General features: G+C 41.4%; 1 protein-coding gene and 1 long non-coding RNA gene across 2 annotated transcripts in view; one reads left to right on the top strand and one right to left on the bottom strand.

Moving 5' to 3' along the window:
* Positions 1-197: 197 nt before the first annotated feature.
* LOC139630608 (uncharacterized) lies at positions 198-11,655 on the bottom strand. Its single transcript, XR_011693192.1, has 3 exons — positions 10,278-11,655; positions 5,444-5,521; positions 198-2,517 (listed from the first exon to the last, which is right to left on the bottom strand). It is a non-coding gene; the product is annotated as an uncharacterized lncRNA (long non-coding RNA).
* The window catches only part of snta1 (syntrophin, alpha 1), a 32,593-nt gene continuing 21,048 nt past the window's right edge, over positions 8,643-20,187 (top strand). Inside the window, exons 1-2 of the mRNA XM_071494218.1 lie at positions 8,643-9,130; positions 15,335-15,520. Of these exons, the coding sequence (XP_071350319.1) occupies positions 8,848-9,130; positions 15,335-15,520 (469 nt within the window). The 5' untranslated portion in view covers positions 8,643-8,847. The remainder of the gene's footprint in view (positions 9,131-15,334; positions 15,521-20,187) is intronic.

Below are 20,187 nucleotides of genomic sequence, written 5' to 3'. Positions count from 1 at the left end.
CATATGCCACACGCTCCTGTCCTCCCCCCTCCCTTCCTCCCCCTCCCCTCCAGCCCCCCATTCCCCCTCTCCTGCCGGGCTGCCACCTGCTCTCTGCAGCATGCTGCACAGCTGCTTTGCAACAATAACAAATTAAGGTCCACCATGGCAGACAGGAGTCATTACCTACTGCTCCTGCTATGGAAGAAGCCGAGGAGGCATCAGCTACCACCTCTGTGTGTGGGGAACACAGGTTCCCCTCCTCCCCCCACCCCACCCCACCCCTCACCCTTCATGTGCAAAGCGAGGGGGGGGGGGGGGGGCGAGGACCACTAATTGTTCTGATGTGGAGCAGAGGATCAGGGGGTGCTGCTCCAGTTTGAGGAGGACACAGAAGCCAAGAGTCACCACTTGCTGTGTCAGTGTCAGGAGCAAGTCACAAGCTGCCAACTGAGCTGTTTTCACAAACAATGAAAGAAGACGCAACATTTCCAACGACACATGATCACATCCCTGCTTAGACTTATTATTTTTTACCATAGTCTATTCTTGAGCAATTGCTGAGGCACTTAGAAACACACACATCCACACAAATTTTATTGGATAAGCAGTTCGTGAATCATATAAAGATTTTGTGTTTGGTTATTTAAGATTGTCCTGTTTTTTCTTTTACACAAGTGCAAACATTACAAATGCAGATATTGTTTTCTTATACATAAGTTCTTTTGTCACTTACAGACAGTGACAATGTTAACTTCTTCTCAATTTTATTAAAATAACATAATACAATTATCTACTGGGAAGCAGAAAGAATGAGCATCAAATCTATTTACATGGGCTGTCTAGTTGTTGGTATTACAATGTGGTGTATACAACTGGACAATGTATGGATTATATGTGATTTTTAAATTGTGCATGCATAAACTACCAAAAGTCTCCACTGTAGACACATTTTGTGTTTCAAATAATCAACCAATATACATGTATATATTAATCACAGCATTATCCTTCATTTCTACATGTATATTCATCACCGTAATCTAAATCTAGTATGCATTCAGTGAGTCGCCCATTCAGTGAATCAATCAGGTCTAGACCTTTGATCGTGACAACAATGTCCAATCTAACTCATCTTGTCAACCAGCTCTGTGACAGGTTAACAAAAAGCTGACCAGTCAGTTAGCAGGAGGCTGAAGTCAAAGAAGAAACAGGCTCAGACGGTGGCAGGATTTGCCGTGGCCATTATGGCCCCTGTGTGTGACAGCTGGCCATTGCCCCCCCCCCCCCCCGAATTGCCTTGCCTTTCAGCGTCTTTGTCAGAGCGCCTTTAATCACACCAGCAGGACTGTTACTCAGCCAATCAGTTGACCTGACCTGGTGGCTAACTGAGTGATTGTCTGAATGTATAACCTACTGAGCTGTAGGTACAGTTTCTATAAATATAGCCCTTTCCAATTAACCCATTAACTTTAATTCAGGAAGACTTCTCACCCTGCAAACTAATGTGCAAACTTTTGACATTTTCAATTATAATCCCCCACTGAGCCTGCAGGCCTTTGTCCCATTCAGACGCCACACGTACTCCTCGGCCGCGACAGTAACCGGCTGCCCCTCCTCTTCGCTCAGTCTGCTCAGTGAAGTAATCACTGCCTTGGAGTGATCTGACAGTTCCAACAGCTCTGTGAAAAGATGCCCCAAATTTAATCCCACACTTTTACCCTCAGCAACCACGCTCACTTACCCTCTCCACTGTACAGTGGTTGACCTGACACATTCTTAATCCCCATGAGGGAACGTTTTCTCTGGTTTGCTCTTTCGCTTCACTGTACTGAGTCACGAAGGGGCAAGGCACTAGCTGGGACCGTTTACCCTAGTTTCTCAGCAGCTGTGCCATCTGTGTGAGCTCTGTTGGTTGCATAAGGCCTGGCAGAAATGACACCTCCACAAAACCTGTTCCCGTTTATCCATTGTTTCAGTCTGCTCCTTCCACTATTATCCTTTCTCTCTTGTGTGCCTTCCTTCCTTTTCCCTCTGTTGTATTTTTTACAATTTCACTCACCAATTAGGTTGTCATGATTCATTTCTCTTCACCTTTTGTACATCTCCCTGCTCCTCTGTTACCTACATCTCTCCTCTCCTCTCCTCCTCTCTCCTCTCCTCCTGTCATAAGCCAACAGCTGACAGGCCAGACCCTGCCTGGTGGTGACACTTCACCCACGCTGACCCACGCCAACCCTCATCCAGATCACTTGTCCATGTGGGAGCCAGAGCCAGGGCCAAGGCCGGGGTTTCTGCTGTGGTGGTGGTGGTGGGGGGGGGGGTTGAAGCCAGCAAGATGGCCCTAGTCATCATAATCATTCATTGCCTGCTGGTCCTTCTGTCCTTGGCCTCCTCCCACTCCTCCTTCTTTTTTGTCTTGCTCATGTCAGGGCTGCATGGCACGTGTATCAGCTGAGCCCAGGACGGTCGGAGTCAACGGGGTCAGGTGGCAGACGCCTGGTTAATTCTCCTGAGGCTTCAAAGTGCTCGCGTCAGTTCCTGCGAGAGGAAATGCACAGCGAGAGATAAGCACTTGCGCTCACTCTTATACATATGTGCGGTGATTATTATCCGGTTTATTATCACCAAAATCAGACAGTGCAGACTGTAGCCCAGTTAGAGAATGATATTTTTAGAGAGAGCTTAATTGTTGATGGTCTGTCAGACAAACAGATAGATCAGCATTAAAAAGGAGGAGGGGAAGATTATGAACACATGACCAGATGGAGTGAGAGATAGCCCTATTATGTAGATCCCTCCAACCCTCTGCCCTGTCTCCTCTCCTCCGCTTGGATCCCTCATGCATATATACCTTTACATTATTCAGTAGGTTATAATGAGAGTAACTGAATGTTGTGGGGGTTAAAAAAAGCAATGGTCGCTGGGCGGTTTAGATGGCAGAAGGTGGGCCACAGGTGTACAAGCCTGAGACTTATTCTTCTGTTTGACCTCTCATTATCACCCCCAAGTTCTCATTCATTATTATCCCGTCTCCTCGGGTGTTTTGGGAGCAGCGTGGTGTGTCTGTCTACAGTCTGTTCACTGCAGTCTGTCATTTATATTTTGAGAATAAATTATTCCATATTTCCATTCCATTATTTTATATCTATTATTGTCTGTTCATCTTTTTGTCTGTCTTGTGGTCTGTCCAACCGCATTTTTGACTTTGGCCCCATTACCAGCGTCTTTCTGTTCATTTTCACCATTTGCCCAATGACTTTTTAAATGGCTTGGCAGGTGCTTATCGATAACACCACGATCATCACTCACTGTCTGACTGTTGATTGGAATCTTTTCAAAACACGACCGTCACATCTGTACAGCTCTCCTTGTCTTCCTCTCAGTCCATTCGTCTGTCTGTCTGTGACTGCTTCATCTGTTTATCCACCAGCCTGTCCTGGATGGCCTGTAGAGGAGAGGTCTGGCCTGCTGTTACAGACGAACAGGTGGGGCAGGCTAACAGATAGCAGAGGCTTGAGCCACACACACACACACACACACACACACACACACAAACACAGTCTCCTCACATCACATATCCCTTCAGGCAATAATTCCAAAAATATGGGCAAAATGAATGAGCCTTGTTTCAATGTCACTCTATGTCTTCTGCCTTTTTCCAGAACTTTGTAATTGAGCTTGAAATTGTTTCTGATTGGACTCTGATTTGTGATTGGACTGTTGTCCAATCAGATTCAGGTGCAAAAACATTGTCATGATTTTACAAACACAGTGTGGGAACTGAGTTTGTTTGATCTTGTACACAGATGTTCAAAAAACACTTCCTCTGTTACACAGTGTCTTTGTGTAACCTCGCCGTGGACTGGCCTAAAAGTGCTGACTCTGTAAAAAAGTCGTCATTGACATATGTCCTCACAAAGATAGCAATACAAACACACACACACACACACACACACACACACACACACACACACACACACACACACACACAAACATCATGCAAGCTGCATGGAGGCAGGCAGTCAGCCACTCAGACACTGGCCCATATGGTAGATCTCTGGAGCTGCTGCCCTTAGCAGAATAGGGGAGGGATGGATGGAGTGACGGAGGACGGTGGCAGCAGGAGGAGGCAGAGGGAAGCGGGGGGAGACTGAAAATAATCAGCAGGCCACCCCAACTGTCCACTGTCTTTGGGGAGTTGAGACATGCATATATGTGGCTGATTGACTTGGGGGTGTGGGGATGGCAAGCAGGGGGGTTGTAGTGTGCTTAGTTGTGCGAGTGTGTGTGTGTATATTATTGTCTGTCTAACTTTCCATTATATTTATTCAACATAAATCCAGAAACATTTTAAACTGCAACCTATGGATCTACACAAATATATGATAAAGAAAATCATTTTTAAAATTTGAAAATATAAAAACAAAAAAGGCTAAATGCATTCTACCTGGATATACTTTTTTATTTTTTTAATCTACTTATTAGTAGTATTATGTCTGTATTTTGTTATGTTTCATGTTAATATTAATTGGGTTCAATCTTGGTTTTTGTTTCTATTGATTTTAACACACACAATGAAAACACAACGATAGATTACGTTTAGATTACTGTACTTAAGTTTAGCAACAAAAGGCAGGTTCACATTCTATATCCATATTGGATCAACAGTGTAGGGACATTAGGGGGCAACGAGCACTCACAGTGTAAATACATGCAAACCCCCGTAAAGCCATGAGTCACTGATTCATCTCAAGTCAAATGTGCTGGACTAGAGCCAGAACAAAAAAATGGGTAATGTATCAATGTCCAAATACTCCTGGACGCTATTGTACATATGTTTCCATATGACAACCAACTTTTCAGGACACATGACTCAAAAGTACAAATGTATTGTCTTTGGGAAGACATCTATTCTTTTGTGTGTCAGAGATCCTCACAAGCCCTATTGTTCTATTCACTGAAGCTTTAAAAAAAATATTACGGCCTGGTACTGTGAAAGATAGGCTGGCCACCTGCCACTCACATCACAAAGAAATAGGCTGACAGATGTATACACAAGCGGTCAGATGGTCAAGTACTTTGTCATAATGCTAAACACGCACTACATGCACAGCTTAAGTCGAACACTGTTGCTGCCGCCCCCTTGTCATTATAGCTGAGCTGTTTATGTGTTGTTCAAGACACGTGCTAAATAGAAGAGCCAAGTGTTTTTGTCTGGACAAAGAATTGTACAACTCTGCTTGTGCAAAAGCTGTGCAACTACACAGGAGAAGTTGTCCATAAACTTCATTTGTTTCCTCAATTATTTGTAGTGAGCGTGCACCAAAATCTTGTCTCTAAATTGTATGACAGAAAGATCTTAAATTGATATTTATGGGCACTAGGGGGCATAAAAACTCCACTCCAAGGTGGCAGACACACCTGATTATCGCCTCTTTAAGTTGAAAGGTTGGCAAACACTTACCCACATGCACATTCAGCAGACACAGCATTTTGTGGCCACCATCCAATGTTTAGCTCTTCTTTTGGTTTGGTTTTCTGCCTAAAAGGGGTGGACAAATTGCAGTGTTAGCCTTATGGCCTTTAGTTAGTTGTTTGTTAGTTTGTCAAATGTCAGATTAAAGTCAGGTAAGTGTTCCACTCTCTGGTCACTAGGTTTGGCTGCCTGTCCTGTCTGCTGTTTGTGCGGTACAATAAAGTGGGATTATCATAGTTGTTTGTTGTCGAAAATAGTTACCTGCTGTTGCTGGGAGCAGGGAGGTTTGCACAGAGAAACTGAACCATTCTGAAGCAAAACTGAACCAAAATGAGCTAAAAGAGGCTAGAAAGCTCTGCAATTGTGGGTTTGTCTCTCTTTCACATTCCACATAGTCATATGGTTTCTTGTTAATATAAAAGAATACTGTAAAACATTAAGCCTATTGTCTCCTCTGCAAAAACAGATTATAACCGCTAGATTATGTTCATCACCACATTTATGTCCAAAGTAATTATAACATTTATTTATTCATGGAATTATGTCTTTTAACTAGATTAAACCAGCTATTTAATCTCCTAAGAATAAGTGACCAAAGTGTTAAATAGTGTATGTAATACATTACACATGATAAATAAGCAGCTCATATTGGTTAGTGGCTTGAGCAGTTCTCAGTAGATGTCCTCTCTTAATTTTAAATTAAAATTTTATCCTCATTGTTCCACCTTACAACTTCAGCACTACGCCGAGTCGTTTGCCTAAACAATACATGCATTTAACCGAACATATGGTCTGATATGAATTTAATAACTGTGGTACATTTAATCCTTGGACAGATTGTGGTGGTATGATGTAAGATGATGACCCAGTAATAGTGTCTTTAATCTTATGACCAAGAGATTAATCTAATTTATTAAGATAAGATAAAATAAGATTAAGATATATTATTATAAATGTATGAAAATACATGTATCAAGGTCAGAAAGACTATATTCATTCAGCCTGTTCTTGTTGTATAGAAGAAACGTATGATATCTTGCACTGAATCAGAAACCGATTTTACTTCTTTTTTAAACAATAAAATTGGCAACAATACAAAAATATTCCTGAACAAATTAAGGTAGAATGTATTGAATAAACCTTGTCAGTTATCTGTGTCATAATTAAAAAAGATGCCTTACCCTGCAGCACCAAGGTATAGAAATTTCTGCCTGTCTTAATGTAATGGAACCTTTTAATCACTAGGGGGAGACAGAAGATTAGGAACCAGCTTTAACAAAGCGTCATGAGCAGAGTGTTCAGTTTGTGCATAATGAACAATCAATGAATGAAACTGAGTTATGGGTAATAAAGCTATAGCTCAATATATACCAAGGAAACATTAACCATCATAAGTGAACGGAGCCATTTAGTTAGGGGTAGCCTCTCTGTTAGCTGCTTTCATGTTCCGAGGTTTTATTAAGAGTTGGACATCTTCAAACAATCTCTATGGGCTGAGAGAAATTTTTTAGTCAATGTTTCAAATTTGTTTTCACGAAGGGAGCAACTGCCCCTCACCAGCCCACCCAGAAGAGTGTTGTCTAAATCTGGGTGCTGTAACTTATTTGCTGTTTCACCTGCTGTGAAGCAGATGCAACGGCAGGCTGCCACACACATTGCTGAAGGGCTGGCAGATTACTTGCAGATGCGAAATACCAGCATAGGAAATGTGGACTGCTTCATCAGCTTGTCTCAGTGACTCACGCATGTTCTTAATGTCTGCTCTGCGCAATTAAGCGCATTTCTGCTGAGTCACCAAGACAGCACCATGCTTATCCATGTTGAGCTGGAGTCAAGACAGAGACCTAGTGGCTTGGCCGTGACTTACAACTGCTGAAATCATAGCTTATTACGAACCAGTTTCAAACCTATTTTAGACTGCATTTTCAAAGTTTTTCATTTTCTTTAAAATATAGATTATTCAAAGAAAAGATGAGCGGTTACAACCGCAGTGTTTCCATTGTTATTTGAGCATGTCTGAAGCAGAGTAATGGCAAATCATGTGAAATTGCTTGGGAGAGCGGACTGATGAAAGGCAGAAGAAAACAAATAAATAAATGAATATAATATTGTTAATAAATTATAATATATATGGAATAGAGTTTGTTCAAAGAGGATGTCATTCAAAATGTTGTCTTGTTGCCTGAAAATAATGGAAAAAATAATCAGAATTGAGGCAGATAGAAACTGAAAACTGAGATCTTGCTGGTTGGTAGAAAGCCTTGCCATATTTTATATGCAGAGGACATTTTTTTCTCCCAAAGCCCCAAAAGTGCATGGAATGGGTGAGCCCTGCTGTGAAGCGGATTATTAACCTAAACAACAATGCTGCACAACACCTAAAAATTGTGAAAAGAGAACAGTAAACTTGTTTCTTGTCTCTACTACTTGTCTCTTAAGTCTTTCTCCTCCCTCTTATGGATCTCCCAGTATGGTGTATCAAGTATTCTGGTTTTGTGCCTGTGGCCAATGATGATTTAGCTTTATCAGTGCTCATGTACTGCACTGCCACCTCATTTAGTGCCTGCTGGAGGGAAACTCTGGGCTTCTCCTCTTTAGAGAACATCATGCATCATGTCACAACCCAGAACTGTCATGGTACTGAATTGGCATCATTTTAATCTGCTCTTCTAAGGCAGAATCAGCCTTGATGTTTTTATTTTTTTATTGTTATTGTGTGCTTCATTTTCTTTGTGGGTAATATTTTGGACCAGAACTAATACGTCTAAATAATTCTCTTTGTTTTAAGTTGAGAGGTTCCACAGAAACTCGGTAAAAAACATTAGGTTTCTGACTCTGTTAACATCACATCCATTGTAATAAGCATGTTTTCTGTCAGCAGAGTTCACGCAGAAGACGATTTGCGGATTTCACGCCTGATATGAGCTCCCTCCACTGGAAAGGCAGCTCGGCATTTCCAGCCTTTGGAAACATTATTGATTCTATTTTCTTCATGACATAACGTCTGTATATATCAGTGCACTGACTTTGTGTCTGTTGGGCACACTGCAAATTAGATCTGTGATCTGAGCCCGGGCGGTTCAATGCACTCGAAATAAATAAATAAATAAATAAATAAATGTATGAAAACTTAATCATGTGTGACTTAACCAGAAGCTCTTTGAACTTGAAGTGTGTGTGTCAACACCGTTGCTAATCGTATCACCCTCAATTAACTTTACTTTTACTGGATAAACCTCTTTGGAGGGGGGCAAACTATAGAGGGGGAGAGAGAGAGAGACAGAGAAGGAGAGAGAGAGAGAGAGAGTATGTGCCCCCTACTCAGCCCTCCACCCCCTATCTCTCTACAGGACTGCCAGCCCGTCTAGAGTTATTCCAGGAATGCGTTGAACATGGCTGCCGCGATGAAGGAGCAGAAAACAGGACTGCTAGAACTTCGTGTGACCGTGGACCGCTGGATCCGGGTGTTGGCCACACTCACCGAGGACACGCTCACGATAAACCCCGGCGAGGGTCCCGAGGAGCCGGCGAAGCCCAGCCCGAATCCCGCCGGTGCTATCAACGGAGACCCCCCGAACCTCAGCTCGTCCCCGGTTCCGGAAACCATCACCAACGTGAAGCGCACCGTGCGAGTTACGAAGCAAGATGTTGGAGGACTCGGAATCAGTATCAAAGGTATGGCGGTTAAAAAAAATAAATAAATAAAAAGTAGGCTAATATATATTAAACAAAAAGAATAAGTTACTCTCAGTAAAGTCGAGTTTTGGCGAGGAGTTTGAGTGCACTTTCTGTCAAGGACGCCGAGCAAACAACCGTTGACTTGAAAGTTAACTTAGCTAACTTGACAGCGGACCGTTAGGCACCAACAGGAGACAAAAACAACGTTTAGTCAATATACATTTTAATCACATTTAATATATTTAAAGCTGTTATTTGTACGGGGGGGGGAGAAAAAAATGACAGCTCAAGCTTCAGTGAGGAGCCATTTCAGTGTCCCAGAGTCACCGGAGATGGTAATTAGCTACAGCCGTGTAACTTTATGCTAGGTGTTTGACAGTGAAGCTCCCCGCACACAGTCCTAATAAACGGTGACACAGAACCGACGTGGGTAAGTTAAAGGCAGGATTAAAACACATGCTGCTGTAAGATATGCGGTCGTCGTGTTAGCGGGAGAAAAGTTTCTTCAATTTCCTGGTTAGGTTACAAAATCTCAGATGCTTATTTCATAAACACCTTTTTTTTTTTTTTTTTTTTTTTTTTTTTTTACAAATAAAAGTCGCCAATAATGGGTTGAACCACAATATCAACCCTCATTTTTCTTTTTGATGTGTTTTTCTTTGATCTATTTATGAATCACACTGACACTTAAAGCCAGAAGATAACATGTCAAATTGAGAAGACCTACGTCTCAAATGGTCCCAACATGTTATAAACCAACACAGATAAAACATGTCAACTGTTGCACGCATGTTTTAGTTGTTTTCTATCGTAATGCTTTTCTTTTAACTCCAATTTGATTAAATTTTGAGGCATATATCTGAAGTGTGCTTACATCTGCACTACCACTAAAGGGTATAGCTGTGAGGATTGATTAAGTGCTATGTAGCTGAAAAGAGAGGTATCAAAACGTTTTCACAGTTTCTACACAAATAAACTTGTTTGGCTGATTATAAGATGTTTTTGCTTTGAGTCTCTGAGCGAAGACGAGCAGCTCAAATGCATATGCTGCCACACATCAAGGTTACACCAGCATTACTCTTATAACCTCTCAATTGGAAAAAGGTTGCGACCCCACCATATCTTACAAGCCCAGCTTACATACCTGCGTTGTGTACTGTGCAGCGGCCGACTGATAAGAGCCTTTTCCTTGTCCTGTTTCTTCGACCTGCAGCAACAGGCTACTATCTCAGTCGCAATCTCAATGCGAAGAAGACTGGGAGGGTTGAGCATTAGGAAGCTATGTAAATACAAAGGATAGTCATTTGCTGGCATAATGCAATCTGAACAATGTTTTGATTTCGTGAAATTTGGAGGAGCAAGATAAGTTCAAGCCCACAGAATTTATTCATCTCCTTTTACACTGCTTGTTATCTTTATGATGTCTTTTACATCTTCATTTCGATCAATTGATGTCGTGGTCATTTTAATCTTCCAGTTGCCCATATTAGGGATCCATCTCCCTGGCTTAAACTAGACCTGTTTGGGCGTATTATGATGGTGAAATTATGATTTGTCTGGGTTGTGATTTTTGCACTATCACAACGAACATCAAGGCAGTAAATGGTGAGGTGAATCATGGACTTGTGTTCTGATAATTCTGTGCGTGTGCTTTGTGTTTGTATTTACATTCTCTGTGGGTTAAAGCCTCCACCTCCTGACAGGTTTGCAGTGTACATATATTGACAGGTTATCACTTGGCCACTCAGCAACACACCGGCTAGATTTGATGGACAGCTGTAGACTTGCTCCATTGTCATGTTTCAAAGATGGTTCATCATTGTAACTGCTGGTGACATGTTAATTTTAGTTCCCCCGCAGTTGCCACCCCCAACAACAACAAAGCCACCCCCTAATGACATAAATGTAATGCCCATCTCTGTGGAAATGGGTGGCTTTGAAAATCAGACAGCATGTTATTAAAACAAAATCATAGCTGGCACCCCGGTGGCTTGACACTGTTCTGATGCTGGTTGTTCAAAGGCAGCAATGAAGCAAGGGAGGAAGAATGGTGTAGCAGAGGAATAGAAAGAGCAAGGCAGAAGCACAATGAGCAGGGCAGAATGGGTCAAATGAGTAGAAAGAAAGAAAGACAGTGTCAAAAAGGGTAATGCATATTAAAGAACATGGCAAAAGTTGTTGTGGGCTAGCTGACTCCACATTGTGAACAGCTGAGAGGAGCAGTCCACAGCAGGCAGTTGTCATTGGCTAAAGATGAAAGCTATGTGGCTGGGAGTGGAGTACTCCACTAGTGTTAATTTTAGGGAGCCCACCCCGGCCTGCAGGAAAGCATGAAGGCAGTCAACCTTCACTCTCGCATGTCTAAATTTAAGAGGAGAGCCTAGGAAATGAGGCTCCAGGTCTGTAGACAGGCCCACTGGTCAGAGGAGAGAGGAGGAATATGCTTATGCAGACCTGGGTTTTTTTCTTAGCCACTTGGGTGTGAGCTTAATGGTAGTCATATTGATTTTGAATGTAAGCTTAAGCAGTATCACAGAGACTTTTTTTTTAAATTTAATTGCTTCACTGACACTGACAGTGTGTTTTTTCTTTTCTTGCATTGACTTATAACTTGATGTAAGTTATAAGTCAATGCTTTCAGGACATATATTCTAAAAACATTCTTTGGTGCCTCAAGGTCTTTTGTCACAGACCAGCTCAGATGCTCACCTAGACAATATTTTTCTCAGTAAACAAAGCTCAGGTGCAGCGTTATGTAACAAACCTATTATAAAAAGATATCTCTGTACATTCATCAGGAATATGTAACCACATTATTTTGTTTTGTGTTACATGTTTTGTGTTGTTTGTTTCAGTGTTCATTTGTGTTGCATGCAACTCAGCTGAGGAAGTTTGATGAAGTTAAGTGCTGATCATGCTGAATCCTTTGAAAGCAGCATTATCACCACAAGCCCATTGTTGGCACAAAACTACCTAATTAGGTACATGTCAGTGTTGTATAAGCCAGTACCACTCATTTACCTGTCATCGGTAGCTCCAGTGTCTCCACCCCACCTCCGCCACCACCACCCTCCTGTCATGTGAGTGACAGGCTGCCAGCAGGAGGGTGTTGAATTGTGTTTGACAGGAAAAGTGAGAGGAAGAAAGGCAGGGATGGGAAGGGAATATGGGAGGATTAAGGGTTGTCTAAGAATGGCAGACATATTGACATATTTTTCCTGCAATATGTCAATGATGTTTACTCAGCAGTCATGTCAATAAGAGGTATGTGAGATTGGAAGTTAACCTGAAAGTATGTGAAGACACGAGGAGAAATTGAAAGAAAATATAAACGTGGAAAAAGGTTAATGTGCATTTGCCACTGCTGCTGGCCCTCACCACCTCTGGGTGCTGACTTAATACTGTTTGTCAAAGTAGACTTTGACTCCTTATCGATTCAAAAATCTACCATCTAAACGTACCTACATCCTTTTGGTGCCGATGCCGTGTCTTTTTGACACCAGTGTCACTATCATCCTCTGGCTAACTAAAAGAAACGAGGCTTCTCTTTTGCCTGCTTGTCCAACCATTTACTTTAAATAGTCGGGACAGTCTGGACATAAATTACCACCATTCATCAAGTAAAAGAAGAAAGGCCTACAGTTGGTGAAGTGGGAAGTGCTGTGGTGATCACTCTATTAGCATGGGTTTGGTACATGAAATATTAGCATGTCAGTTTTAATGTAGCTGAAAGGTTCCTTACAATATCCTGCCCTGGCAAGTTATTGTTGAAGTCTGCAAGATCCTATATCTACTCTGCTTGTGAGTTTTCTGGCTAATGTTCAATCTTCAATTCAATGCAAATTATTTACTTATTTTACTGTAAATTCTATAGATACTTGAAATCAGCTGAAGCTTTCCCGCTCAATAGACCCAGTAGTGAATAACTGCTGTAGGTGAAACAGCTAATAAGTCTGCAGTTTGTGTATTGGTAGTAGTACAGTGAACAGAGGTGATAGTAACTCACTGCAGTTTCTATGGTGGTGCAAATTGGGGGCAAAGGTAACCTAAAGGAAGAGTAGGAACTTGTGACTGCCTGGAAGGTATTCATATTTAATCCTCAAGCTGGGAAAGTTTGGATAGGGGTGAGTCAGCAGGACACAGACTATTTAGAAACACACATTACTATGTTTCCATGTTAATTGTGTTAGATACTGAACAATGATTTGCCAACAAATATCAACAATCTATCAGCTGTGTTGTAAGCTTTATTTTTGACATGATTTTTGTGGCAGCTCTTCTTTGGCAATGTGTTAGGCTGTGTTGAGTCTGAATATTTTTCTGTTTCTTGTACTGGTAGATGAATGGCTCCAACAAGCTTCCAGAATTGGCGAAGCATTTAATCACTGCATATGTCCCTGGGTAATCTTTTTCATCCTTGATACTGTTATTGTTAAGGTGCTTCATGTGTGCAGTGTGTGGCCAGATCAGCAAACCTAGTTTTCCACACAGCTTCATGTATACATGTCATTCCTGTCACTGAGTGTCCTCCATGTAAAATGTGTGATTCATTAATGTTTGGTGGAAAAAAACGTTTAGACCTTATTTTTGCTCAGGATCACTGATACCAACAAGTCCTCCAACCTAAATGCCCATGTAGGTTGTTTGTTTCTACCCTCTTATGCAGCCCATAGGAACATCCCCTGAAATAGGGCAGACCTTTGTCGTCATAGTTACTATAATAAACACATGGTTAAGCTTTTAGAATGGTCATGGTTTGGCTAGGTTAAGGCACAAAAACTACTTGGTTAGGTTAAGGAAAAGATTGTGGTCTGCACTAAAATACATACTCTCTTAAGGTTAGAGAGACCTTCGTCGTCATGGTTACAATGATAAACACACAGTTACGGTAGGGGAAAGGTCATGGTTAAAAGAAACAATGACAACTATCGGTTTCCAATGGGAAATGATGAGCACTAAAAATTTAAACTGTTGGCAGCCCACTGTGACTGAATAAAATAATAGTGGACATGTTGAATTTTAGACTGACACTTGCAAAGAAACTGTATTTGATCACGTGGTACTGTGGAGCTGGTTTTATTCATTTAACTTCTGTCTGACAGTCACCGTATCTACAGCCTTTAGCACACTGTATGCCACATGGCTTGAACAGCAACAGAATATAGGCGTCTTATTCTGTACAGTATGCAGAGTTTATAGTCCACTTTCATTGTATGAAGTGACCTTTCCTTTGCATCGTACAGTTCTTCCAGTGCAATTATTAAAGATTCAAAGAAGTGATTCGAGTTCATGATTTTGACAGATACTCTGAGGGATTAAAATTTTGATGACATATTTGATGGCATCACCACCAACATTGGTGAAGGTTCCTCTTCATCTTATCTCCACTTTGAAATGTTTAACAACACATCATGATACAGAGACTTAGTGCATGAACAACTATATGATGCCACAGAGCGGCCAAGTAGCTGCTAAATCCCTCTTTCTAAGATGTGATCGACACACATAATAAGGGCATGTCAGCTCAAAAGCAGGTGTTTCTTTATGAAGAACACTATGCTTTGGCCTCCAAAGGAAGATGCATGAGTTAAATACCAAGGAATCACCCAGAGGAAACAACCTGTGGAAGATGTATTTAGAATTAATTAAATGCAATCGTCTTTTGGATAATTTCTCACAAGCCTGAAGGCCAGAGTCCAAGTGCCAGCTGATATTAATGATGATATTTCTCATGAAGAGTGGAAGCCCTCAGCAAGAGGCAGATCCATCAGCTCTCGAGCTGACCTTCATTTAATGAGTGAGAAAGGGAGGGAGAGAAAGAGATGGGAAACTGGACTTAGTACATGAGGGTGAATGCTGCTGCTGTTTTCACCTGTCCTTGTATGCTTTTTTAACTGGAATCACAATAGGTGTAGCATCAAGGGTGGTTTGTTGACTCACAGCCTCCCAGTCTTCCAATTGTGTTGCTAAATTGTGTACATATGGCGTTTTCTTAGCGCAAGTGGTTGCACCTTGCATTGATTGTGTACAGTAAGTAGTAAAGAACTTAATTCCAAGATGATTTGTAAAGATCATCAAGGGTCAAAAGTTCGAGTGTTTGCACTGTTTAGGTGTGAATGTATGTTACTGCACCCATGCAGCAATGTGAAACAAAGGCTTCCTGAGAGAATTATAAGATTTTTTTTTCTTTGTGTAATGCAGGTGGGAGGGAGAACAAGATGCCAATCCTCATCTCCAAGATTTTTAAGGGCCTGGCTGCTGACCAGACTGAGGCGCTTTATGTTGGTGACGCCATACTGTCTGTCAATGGTTATGACTTACGGGAGGCCACACACGATGAAGCTGTGCAAGCGCTGAAGAAAACTGGCAAAGAAGTCATCCTTGAAGGTAAGATATTTTTCATTCAGAAAGAAAAAAACCCAGAGTAGAGAGTGAATTTTCTTCTTTGTCTGATGCAGAGTTTCTTTCTATTTCATCTCTGCTTAGCTGTTAAGATGTTCTGTAGAGTGACAGGAGACTAGGAGTTAAATACAAGACACACTTGCAAAATATGCAAGAGCAATTTTTTAAACAATATAATACTCAAAATTCTCTTATGAAAAAGATTAAGTACTTCCATCTCCCCTGTCTATATTCCACAGCTCCAAACAGACACATAGATGAAAATAATAGTAACTTTTGATACCTTGACATGTTTTGATACATTTCCCCAGCACTTTGGTTCCTTAAGGGGTCACATATGATGAGCTGAGAGAGATAATCCATTAAATCAGACTTTGATCAGACTTCTTTGGAAACATCCAAATAATGAGCTGAGCTAAAAGAGTGGAGGAAGAGGAAACTCAAAATTCAAGAATATAGTTGTGGCTCACCTCTCTGAGCATCCCAGCATGCTAATGAGTAGTCTTCCTTAACATCAAACACTGATAGAAAATACTTTAAGTTCATGTCAGAACTGAGAACAGTGGGGAACGTATAGAGTAAGACCTGCTGTGCATAGGAAGGTTTGCAGTGGAGTCATCAGGTGTTTGCAGGTGTTTTTCTTCCCTCTCACTCAAACTCATTCATGCAAGCAGCCAGAGCTAATGTACTGTATCTCTCTGTGCTTTTCTCTCAACATTACAGCTTAGTTGGTTGCAGGGTGTGTTTGTGCATGCATATGAATGTGTGTGTGGACATATTTGCCTAGAAGCATCAGTTTGTGAGCATGTGTGAAACAATATGGTGAATCTGAGATTTGATCTTGAGTTATGAAGACAGGGAAAGGGAATTAAAAACATGTTTCCTTTCCTCTTGCCAACTGATTGCATCACAAAAAGTCTGCATTTATCTCCAAGCTGACTCTGAGTCACTGGGTCCAACTGTAAATCTATTTGTTACTAAAAAGACAGGGTTGAGTGAGGATTTATAAAGGATCTTACAATTTGAAAAGAACATGTTTTTATCAGGAAACATAACGCTTGACACATTTTATGTTTTGTTTTTATTATTCTTTCCACTGATCTATATATTCTGTGTGTTCAAGTCTGTTTTGAGAACAAGCTTCCACACATAGTCTAACAACTACGTTCAGTGATATGAGCTGAACAGACACTTCAAACCATAGGTGGCTATCAAGGCATGCTTCCAGATGAAAACCTAGTATGTCCGAAAACTCTCCTGAGAAAGTAGGATAAACATTTATTTTCAAAACTAAAAAATATTTGGTTTAAAAGAGTTTAAATAAGCTGTATGAAATAAGAATTACCCAGTGCATGAAATGTTACATGAACTTTCCAGTTGAAAAAATAAATGTAAAAAAATAGGGTACACTATAACCAGAGTTACCAGTTTTCCATGTGGCAGCATTTCTGCGGGTGAACTTGCACAGTGGGCTAGCATCAGTAACTTCAGTCAGCGGAGCAGATACAGCTGGAGCTCCAGCCAGGGGAAATCATTGCAAATCCCCCTGCCTTACTTGTCCACAGTCAGGCAGAAAAGTGTTGATATCAGACGGCTCAACCAGCGCTGCTCTGTGATCCGTCATGTCAGGAATCATTTCATGGGTTTCCCTCCTCCTCTTCCTCCTCCTCCCACCGAGGACCTTGAGAGAGGGCTGAAGAGAGGAAAGAGGCTTGAAGGCTCACTGAGGGGAGAGGGCTGCATGTGTGTTTTTTTTTTTTTATACCCTGCGATTCCTCTGCTTGTGTGTGCAGATGTCTGTCTGACCCAGAGATGGCAGGACTGCAGGACGCACATGTGTTGCGAGACTCTTTAGGGTATTTTTAGGGGAGCAGAGGAAATAAAGAATGAATGTTTCTGGTCAACACTTGAGGGCTATGAGCTCTCCAGCTGCAGCTTTTAAGATTCTGATTTTATTTCAAGACTATTTGTGCATCATAAAAAAAATGTGCAAATACATATGACATGAAGTTCAAGTACATTGCTTATTTTTGTTTTGGCATTTTATCAAGATACAGAGAAACACAGTCAGAAACAAACTCCTTCTTGGCATCACTAAAGTGTTAAAGGTTAGAGTAACAGCCTTTCTTACATGTGCACAGCAACAAACACGCCACCACTGCTGTGCTCAAGGCAGTTTTCATCGCTCTGTGAAATTCATAACACAGACGGCCTTGACTGAGATCAAGGGGAAACTGCCTCCATCACATTAAAATATCTTGAATATGTGGACAGTATGCTTGAATCTGTCAGATCAGTACTTTCACATCATTTAAGAGAGTTACAGTAGATCCCTGGTTGGCATTCTGTCCTTGTGGCAGGATTTTTTTCTTTTTTGACTTCATTGGGAGCCAAGTGAATAGATTTCTGCACACCCTAGATTAATGCAGTTTTGATTGTTGCAGCAGCACATGCAAGGCATTAATGCTGACCTCAGCCTCATACCTTCAGCAGTGTAATCAAAGTGAAAATTACTTTCAAGGATACTACAGATTTCTTTGTGTTCTTACCAGCTAAAAGGTCAAAAATGATCTTTGTGCATAATATTGAAATATTAGAAAACAAGAAAATTGCTTATTGGATGGTTTTCATAAGGTTTAGGAGTTTCCAGCTGTGTGTATGTGGCACAACTGGAAATGATTTTTCCATTGTTCGCTTTATAGATTTTTGATAAATCATTCAAATTTAATATCCCACACAGTGGCTCAGCAGCCAGCAGCAGAAGAAAGGAGCAGCACTGGGCATCTCCCAGGTGTGAGAGTGAATGTGTGTAAAATCTTCCGCCTCCTGCAAACCTCTAACCATAAATAAGAGTTAATACATAGTCAATCTGTCAGTTTGAAAGAAAAAAACTACTAGAACCATTATGTATGTTCCCAATAGGATGATGCTCTTCCTCTGTTGTACCCTACATCAAAATGGTGATGGAATAATCAATGTGTGTGTGTGAGAGAGAGGAACAGTAAACACATGAGAGGGTCAGATAAATATAAGAGACCAGATGAAATAAAACCACAGCTGCCTTCATTTTATCCCAACAACATTTACAGCCTCACTGTGTGCGAGTGTGTGAGAGAGAGAGAGAGAGAGAGAGAGAGAGAGAGAGAGAGAGAGAGAGAGAGAGAGAGAGAGAGAGAGAGAGAGAGAGAGAGAGAGAGAGAGAGAGAGAGAGAGAGAGAGAGAGAGAGAGAGAGAGAGAGAGAGAGAGAGAGAGAGAGAGAGAGAGAGAGAGAGAGAGAGAGAGAGAGAGAGAGAGAGAGAGAGAGAGAGAGAGAAAGAGAAAGAGAGAGAGAGGCAAGCAATCTACTGTACCTTGAAGCATGTATGTGTAAGGAGGAAGAGAGAAGGATGGAGAGGAGAGGTGCATAGGACAGCTCCACATTTCTTCAGTCACACACACCTTATTATCCCTCCTGAATGTTCCTTTATATAGAGTCATGGAGTTTCTGCCACAATAAATGGGGAGATTTATGTATCAATTTTGTAAAATGTTGAGTGTGAGAACATCATGAAACCCTTAGACAGGGCTTTATGGGGCAAAAATGAGCAAATGTAAAATGAGGACAGAATTAAAAGCGACTGCAGTCATGTATGAAGCAGCTCTATAGAGACTGGATGAGGGATGTAGCACTGGTCTCTGAACTGTCCCACTGCCTTCTACCCATTTTTAATTTGGATTCTACTGTCACTGAAAACACATCCATCACTGCCACCTGCTTGCCTGCCAAGACAGGGCTCATTCCTTTACTATATGAAGAAACCATGGAGCTAAGAAACTGTGTGTGTAAGTTTGTGTGTGTTTGTGTGCACGCATGCATGCACGCATGAAAGAAAAGGTTGGAGGGGTAGGGATAGTTCAGTGGTAAAGCTGTTCCCTGGGCAACCAAGCTCTGACAGAAAAGCACACACACAAAGTAAGTTTACAACCACATACTACACATACTTATGTACATGAGAACACATGCGCACCCCCACTGTGTGAGGCAGAGAGGAAGGATAAATGGGCTGCAGAGTACAGGTCAAGACACTGAGTTAACTGTGAATGTGGGGGCAGTTAGACTGTGTGTGCATGTGAAGTCCCTCATAATGGGCAGGTGGATCAATCAGTCAGTGTGTGTATGTGTGAGTGCTGTCCATGTATCCTAGGAGCGGATGTGTTGGTACACTATGTTTCGTAGTGCAGAAGAAGAATGTAGTGCTGTCTCATCAACAGCAATGGACACTGTAGACTTTCACAGTAGTTATCCACACTACTTCCAATGTCCCTCAGCCAAGTCCCATGGTTCATGTGGTCCATACACAGGACAGAGTCAGTGATGGACAGGACAAGTGGAATTCTGCCTCACAATTTAACCAGCACAAACAAATAAACAATCAAATGTCCAATCAGTAGCTGAATGACAGAGACTGAAGGGGACTGAGCTGGAGACGCTGATTTTGAAACCCATGATCTTGATGAGATGAAAACCTGTGTTTCATAATTGAATACCAGAGTGAGAAAAATACTGTGATCACACAGATGTACATTAATAATGGCACAAACGATTGACCTCTTATTGGCATGATAACAATTCTGTAGTACTTATTCTGTAATCTTAAATGACTGAAATAGT

This window comes from Trachinotus anak, unplaced genomic scaffold (assembly GCF_046630095.1).
Source record: "Trachinotus anak isolate AG129_WGS33_773 ecotype Australia unplaced genomic scaffold, CSIRO_AGI_Tana_v1 ptg000013l, whole genome shotgun sequence".
In the NCBI taxonomy this organism is placed as follows: domain Eukaryota; kingdom Metazoa; phylum Chordata; class Actinopteri; order Carangiformes; family Carangidae; genus Trachinotus; species Trachinotus anak.
This window is presented reverse-complemented; position numbering and strand designations above follow the sequence as displayed.